Genomic DNA, 8,426 nt, shown 5'->3' on the forward strand with positions numbered 1-8,426 from the left:
ATAAACATGTTGATTTAAGAGTAATTCTATCTTTTTTTGACCTCATTCTTGGTGATTAATTTTGACAAGAATTTGAAATTACGATGCGTAGGTATACGCCCAAGCCAAGCATGTGACTATTGAAGTCTTTGCAAATCAAGATATTACCCATTAATACTGTGATCTGAAGAAAGAACAGTGGAGTTTAAACTAGTCTCACAAAGAGCAAGCAAGTTTGATAAATTTTGCAGGTAAGATTCAACTGATGGAAAGTTACTTTGATATATAAAAACAGTTAGATGGGGATGATAGGTTTTTTATGTTTAATATTTATGGTTACTTTTGGCATGGTTTAAGTTTAAAGAAAACTCGACTTATTCATAAATAGAGATAGACAGCATTTCAAGTAACGAACTAATGTCTCTGTCCCGGTTATTAACCCAAAGTCGTAACTTAGGGCTCTTTATGTAGGTTTGACAATCCACATCAAATGCGCAACATGGCACTGTTAATACTCTAATATTTTACAGCTGTTGATGGAATGAGCATCTTTGAGAAATACCACTGGGTTCGTGCAACCTTACTACGAGCCAGCCTAAGAATTATGAAACGGAGTTTTAGAGGCATTTCCTAATTAAAAGATAACAAGAGTTGCATAGCCGCTCTCAAGGAGTCACAAGCAAAAATCTATTAGCAGAGTTAAGAAGATCCAGCATTCATTATCCTACGCAGGAAACAATGTAATACAGGTTTTCATCTACGTCAACCTAATTTTTGAGGAAGGGGGTGCGAGGCTGAACAACAGAATTATTCTGCTTACCCATAATTTGCCTAGATCTTCTGCAAGACAGAAGGATAAAGCTAACATCTATCCAAGATTAGTATTTTTAACAAGGCACCATCTCTAGCTTTAACTCAACCAAGAGCCCCAAGGCATGGGATTTTTAATATAGTGTTTCTCCTTTGCCTAAAAAAAAGGCAAACACTACAAAACAGCAAGGCACGGAGCAGATAGTGCTGGGTTACATAATGCCAATAGCAGGGTGATCGTGATGATCCTGAACCTGATCTGGGAAATTAGACTCCAATCTTAACCTTAGATTACCAATGACATTTCAAAACTATTTTTTTTAAAAACAAACTTGATAAAAAAATTTATCCAAGAGGGCATCTGTAAAATCAGTGGTTTTGCTGAGTAATTACTAAAATTTTTCACAACATTAAAATCAAAATAACCTTTAATTAATTCGACATTTCTTTATTTACATAGTATTATTTTTAACATGATTTTTTAAATTCGTAAAATTTAATTCTTTTGTTAAAAAAAAATTATCAAGTTTTAGGAGAGATAACAAACGAGAAGTTGTAATTAACATTTAAACAAGTTTTTTTTAATTCTGACAAAATTGATTTTAATCTTGTTTTTAAAACCCTATCTTAAAGACTTAGTATGGTAAATGAGCATATCAAATGGCACGCTGGTCCAAGTTAACATCATTACGTTATTCTAAAATTTTTGCATTATTTTATAACTATCATTATTGTTAATACTATTATTTTCACCACTGGTAATATTGTTATGTTTTATAATTTAGGTATTTACTTTATACTTGCACTATTTGTAAAAGTCCTCCAAAAGTTACAGCTTATATTATAATATATTTGGTTTGATTTTATTTAATGTAACTTTCGCGAATAATAAACAAAATTTTTGTTAACAAGTTTTGAATTGATAATAATTCAAATAAACAGAAGAGAAAAAAAATTATTTATTATAATTTAAGGTTACATTCTATTACAAAGCAAATTTCCCAATTATTATTCCAATTATAAGAGCAAGAATCATTCCGATAATCAATGACATAGGAAGAAAACTGGGTTCCTTCGTAGATAAAGAATGATGTTCACGAAAGTGTTCATGTTCATTTGAATTTGTCTAAAAAAAGAATTACATGCAACGTTAAAAAAAAAAAAAAAAAAGATTTAAAAACAAAACAATAGCAATTGTTATTATTGATAACGAGCAAAATAATTAAATTTTAATGTAGTTAAAATATTATAAATACATAAATATATGCCAGGAGGTAAATTTGAAAATACCTTTTTCGGAATAGATGGTGAAAGTGCAAACGATTGCGGAGGTTGCTAAATGAGAATATTCAAAGCTTTACTCATCGTTAAATTGTAAAAAAACAACTATCATATTTTCTGATAAAAGTTATTTCAGGGATATTTACAAATAGTAATGCTATTAATCTTAAGTAAATAACAATAACAACAATTATTTATTTAAAAAAAAAGTAAGGAAAATATAATTAAAATACCTCTTTTACTGGAGTAGAAGGATCTTTAGCTGATTTAAAAACAACTTTGGGTTCCAAAGGTTTATTTTCGTGGGTATCTTTTGTTGACGGAGTTGAACTGGCAGCTGGCATGCTTACAGATTCTTTGGCTGCTGCGCTAACTGTAGTAGGCTTCTCTTGAGAGCTATTTCCAGGAGATACAAGAACTTCAGATTCCTGTGTATTTTAAATATTTCAAATAACACTAAAATAGTTTCAAGTACGCTAGGAGCACAAAGGTTACGTTTGTTAACGAAAAAGAAACCATTGAATTAATTTAAAATGAAACCATTAAAGAGTAAAATAAAAATTATTGGAACGTTTTTAACTTATTATAAACGTTATGAATAAATATCTAAAATAATTTTGAATATCAATTAAACTTAAAAAAAGTATAAAACTATATTTCAATTAGATATTTTGATAATTGTAAACAATTACCATAGTCTTTTATCAGCTCATAAAATGTTTGTTTTATTCTAAAGTTTCTTACAGTTAATAGTAATTAAAAAAAAAAAAAAAACTTAAATTAAGAAAAAAACTATATTAAACATAAATCGAATAAACGTTCGGATAAAAAAAACAGCAAAAAAGTTTAATTTTAGTATTATGCTTTTAGTTATGTTTTCTGATATTTTATATTTTCCTCGGTTAAATCTATTAAAATAAAACATTTTTTTGTTGTTGTATTTTTTCATAATAATACCGTTTATTTTTATTAATTTTGGTGTTGTTATTGTTTGTTATTGGTGCATTTATATTTTTTATTTGAATATTCTTTTTCCACTTAAAACATTATTATAGTTTTTATTACTATTATCATTATTACATTCATTAGCTTGAATTTTATGTTTCTATCTCGATTTGAAGTTTTTGTTTTAATTTTTTAAAAAAAATATATATATATATATATATATATATATATATATATATATATATATATATATATATATATATATATATATATATATATATATATAGAGAGAGAGAGAGAGAGAGAGAACGGCAATTTTTTTGCCAAGGTCGGCTGTTAAATCGACACTGCGGGATGCTGACCATAATTCTGAAGGTTGTATATATGTTTATATATCATATTTATGTATATATATATCACCTCTCAGAGTTAAACTATTTTTGGTCTGCATTAGGATGGCATTGCCCTCTAATCCTAAGGGCTGATATATAAATTATTTTTGAAGGTATATGAGATTAGTATATATTAGAACTTGATCTTAAACATGAATCTACCAGTTTGGCCTTCTCTAATAGATTCTTGTAGATAGACTTCTAATACATCATGTAACACTAAACAGAGTTCACAATGTAAATACACTCTAATCAGAATAAGAACAGTTAACTGGAAACATTTAAATAAATATTAGTGATATTAAAATACTAGTTTTTCTACATAAGTTTATACAATAAACACATAAAAAGTCAAAACAGCTGAACAGAAAAAATATGTAAAAAGGTTTAGGCATTTAAACATATTTTGGAGATGAAAAATAATATACATAAACATACCCATTCTGTGTAAAAAAAAATTTACACATAAAGTAGTTTAATGCTTGAAGCCTAAAAATTGCAACAACAACAAAAAAAAGAGACAATTCAAAGCTTTCCATAAACTTTACTCATCAGAAAAAACCCAAACTTTGGACTTTAGAGTCATTAATTATTTTTACCTAGACTTTGATCAAGTCTTGGTATTCTAAAAATGTTAATGAATTTTCAACTTTATACTGAAAAAAAAAAGGTATATTTTAAAGAACATATGTAGATAGGTACAAAAATCTTGAAAAATTGTTTTTGAACCTAAAGTCATGTGTAATTTTAAACAGGAACTCCAAATGCTAGGTTAAAAAGAAGAATGATTATAAGACTTATAATACTCTGAATTCTCTCAACAAAATTTAATTTCCATTATTGAAGCTCCAGGACACAGTTTAGGTAAAACGAAAATTTTAATGTAAATACAAATCTATATTAGGACTTGTCATCTCTGACAACTCTTTTAGCTCTAAATTTCACCTTAGCTTCTATACATTTATGACTTACTTTTCATTTTTGATTATAATAAATTTACTCCACTTTAAATGTAATTAAGTACTTTGTTAGCATTTTAGTGGTTAAATTATTTTTTTAGACATAATACAACATTCATTTGTTTAAAAAATTTTTTAAACAGAATTTTAAACATAGAATTGATTTAATCCATACCTTTTCAGTAGTATTTTCATCAGAAGGAAGCTCAAAAACACATTTTAATTTTGAATCCATCACTGGGTATTTGTTTGGTAGATTTTTCCACTGAAAGAAAAAGAAATCAAATTTAATCAACAAAAAAAAATTAAAAAAAAAAATAAAATTGTAAGCTTAATTTTAAATACAACTTAGTATACATTTAACATTACTGCTAACAACATACCACAACAGCAAAACCTGTTTTTACAAGATAATATATTAGACAAAGCATGATAATATATTAGACAAAGCATGATAACATATTTAACATAAACTATGCTTGCAAGATCAGACATTAGACAAGATATTAATAGCAGCAACTCATCAAAACAAGACAAAAAATGGCAAAAAAAACAACAACATTAATACAAAAAAACAAAAAACAAACAAAAAAACGCATTCATAGTCTTCTGATTTTTTCTTTGAGATCAATGCCTGACATAACTCAAATCACGTGAGAAATTTATCTTTACATGAAGATCTATATTTAAGACTAAGGGCACAAGATATGCCTCGATAACCATAAGTTTAGTTATTAATTTAGAAATATAACTTTATTTGACAATAAAGAAAATCAGTGATTATCAAAGGAAAGGGTCCTATTTATATATATATATGTATATATATGTGTAAACCGCTGCTTTAAGGAAAAAAGGAGAAGGATTGTCAAAGTCTCAGGTTGCTATGAAATATGGCATTCCAAAAAATACGTTGTCAACATGAATCAAAAATACAGAATTTTTTTTGAATGAAGACGCAAGGGAACAAATCAAAACGTATGAGAATTAAAGAAGAAACACTTTCAAATTTAGATCATCTTGTTTTTAAATAGCTTTTAAATGTAAGGAGTAGAAATATGGCAGTATCAGAAACAATTTTTAAAACAAAAGCCAAAGAGCTTGCTGAAAAAATAATATAAATGGATAAATTCAAGTGTCTGTTGGTTGGCTTGATCGTTGAAAAACCAGGTTCATTTTTGTTGTTCCAAAATTATTATTAAATTCAGTATTGTATATGAACTTTATTTTTTGAAGTTTTATTTTTTATACAAAAATTAAAGTTGAACACACAGCTACATTAGTAAAATACGTCATTTTTTTGAGTTAATTCATTTTTTAAAGATGCCAAATCATTACATTTTTTTTGAATTAAGTAGCCCAGTTTTTATCATTTATGTTAAAAAATTTCATTTAGTTATTAATTTAAATTTATGGTATTTATTTTATTTTTTGTCTGATGGTTTTTATAAATTTCAAACAAATATTTTAGTTTTTAAAACCCCTTTTAAATTTATTTTACAAAAATTTTAACATCATTATGTTAAAATTTTTAATGTAATATGTAATGTTTGTTTTCGCGCTTAAATTTTTGCCATTAAAAGTGTTTATAAAATTAATCCTAGAAAAAGTTTGAAAAGATTTATAAAAAAAATGCATACTTATATAAATATAATTACATATAATATTCTTTGATAATTTAAATAAAATGATTTTATTGTAAACATAACTAATTTATTACTTTATTTAATAAAGTAATAAGTAAACTTAATAATTTATGTATTTAATATATTTACGTAGTAACTTATGTTGAATAATTTTTAATTTTTATTATATATTTAATTATCTACTTAGTAATTACATAACAAATTTTTAATTTTTATTCATCATATATATATGATTTAATTTAAAACTAATTTAATAAAAATATATAATTGTATTCTGATAAAAAAAAAAACAATTTTGATTTAAAAAATGCATGTATGTATATGTACATATATATATATATATAGACTCAAAAAAAAAAAAAAAAATCAAGATTTTGTTACTTTTTTGGATTTTCTTTGTTAGGTAGGGGTTATTGCTGTTTACTTTTTATTATTTATATGTAATATAACTTCCTGTCATTTATTTTGTTTTAGATTAAAAACATTTATGAAATATATATACTTTTAAATAATATTTTCAACTTTATAAAAGGTATGGTAAATTTTTATAAATTAAATTAAAAACATTCAGTTGTTTCTATCTTTCATAACTCAAATTATGTCTTTATATGTTCAAATTATGTCTAAATTACTGTAGACTGTCTTAAAAACTCAAATAATGAAATTTCAGATGTTTTTAAATGTTTTTTTAGTGTATCCCTGTCATATAATAACTTTGATGTTTCCCCACGTAAATTAGCTAAAGTAGCTGTTCTTCTGCAAGAAACAAACCACAGTCAAAGAAATATTGCAGTTAGAAGAATAAATTCTAAACTCAAAATGGGGGTCAAATTAGAAGCACAGCGAACAGGCTGCTGTGGCCGAAAAAGAATAACAAGTGCTAGAGATGATAGAAAGATCAAAAAAGTTATTGAGCAAAATCGTAAGATGCTAGCAATAAAACTGAAAAGCGTTTTGAAAGACCAAGGAATTAACATTTTACTTGGATCTTTAAGAAGACGAAGTTACGAGTAAGGATTCAAGTGCAGAAAGCCACTGAAGAAACCAAAACTTACCACTGCGATGATTAAAAAACGTCTTGCTTGGGCTAAAAAACACTCATCTTTTTCTCAGGATGACTGGAATAAGGTAGATTTTCCATTTATTCTCTCCTGAAACTTAAACAAATAATATTTTATTATTAAGTTTTCAAAAGACGCTTTTGCATTAATATCTTACCCCAATTGATTTTACTAATACTTTAAATATTATTAAACATCAATAATTATTGCTATAATCAGGTTGTATTCAGCGATGAATCTACCTTTCAAACTTTAGAAGACAAAGCCACATTTGTCCGCCGCAGACCACGAGAACAACACAAGCCAGAATGTATCGTAAACACAGTAAAGCACCCAGCATCCATAATGGTTTGGTCATGCATATCAAGCAGGGGTATCAGTCAACTTTAAATTGTACAAGAGACAATGAAGCAAGATCAGTACAAGACTGTCCTACAGACCACCCTGATTCCGCAGATACGAGAGTGGTTTCCTAATGGTGAAAAAATAGCTTTTATGCAAGATGGTGCTCCATGCCATACTGCAAAATCCATAAAGACATTTCTTGCTAATGAGAGTATCGAGCTTCTTGATTGGCCTGGCAAATCTCCAGATATGAATCCTATTGAAAATCTGTGGGAGCTAGTAAAACGCAAAATCAGTGCGGAAATAATAACGAGTAAACAGAAGCTTACAGAACAACTGATTGATGTATGGGTTCGAGATCCAGAAGTTAAAGCATTGACCTCAAAGTGCATAAATAGTATGCCCAGGCGTGTCAAAGCTCATATAGAGTCAAAAGGACTTACCACCAAGTATTAAGTTTCTTAATATGCTTTGTATGTAATAATATATAGATTAAATAACAAAAAAATTAAGTTGCGATTGCTTGTATTGCATTTTAGACACAAAAAAGACAAAAAGCTAAAATTTGAGTTTGAGTCTAATATGAATAGGTACTGTATATATATATATATATATATATATATACAGACATACATACATACATACATACATATATATATATATATATATATATATATATATATATATATATATATATATATATATATATATATATATATATATATATATATATATACAGACATACATACATACAGACATACATACATACATACATACATACATATATATATATATATATATATATATATATATTAATTCTGAATAAAAAAATATGTTTAAGTTTATTAAAATTAATGCTTAGGTTTAACTTAACTGTCAAATTTATTAAAAAATATTACTAAATATTATTTAATTTAAGATTTTATTTATTCTAAAAAAAAAAAAGTTGCTTATTTTTATCGCAATTGCTTTTTCTGTTTTATTTCCGAAACATTATTTTTTTTACTCAAA

At 26.2% G+C, this 8,426-nt stretch overlaps 1 protein-coding gene across 1 annotated transcript in view; it reads right to left on the reverse strand.

Moving 5' to 3' along the window:
• Positions 1 to 1,734: 1,734 nt before the first annotated feature.
• Positions 1,735 to 8,426, reverse strand: part of LOC136072042 (vesicle-associated membrane protein-associated protein B-like) — a 24,143-nt gene continuing 17,451 nt past the window's right edge. The window contains exons 4-7 of the mRNA XM_065820035.1: positions 4,542 to 4,631; positions 2,304 to 2,498; positions 2,080 to 2,124; positions 1,735 to 1,915 (exon numbers count right to left, since the gene is read on the reverse strand). Coding sequence (XP_065676107.1) covers positions 1,775 to 1,915; positions 2,080 to 2,124; positions 2,304 to 2,498; positions 4,542 to 4,631 — 471 coding nt within the window. The 3' untranslated portion in view covers positions 1,735 to 1,774. The remainder of the gene's footprint in view (positions 1,916 to 2,079; positions 2,125 to 2,303; positions 2,499 to 4,541; positions 4,632 to 8,426) is intronic.

Source organism: Hydra vulgaris, chromosome 15, assembly GCF_038396675.1.
Source record: "Hydra vulgaris chromosome 15, alternate assembly HydraT2T_AEP".
NCBI classification, from domain to species: Eukaryota; Metazoa; Cnidaria; class Hydrozoa; order Anthoathecata; family Hydridae; genus Hydra; species Hydra vulgaris.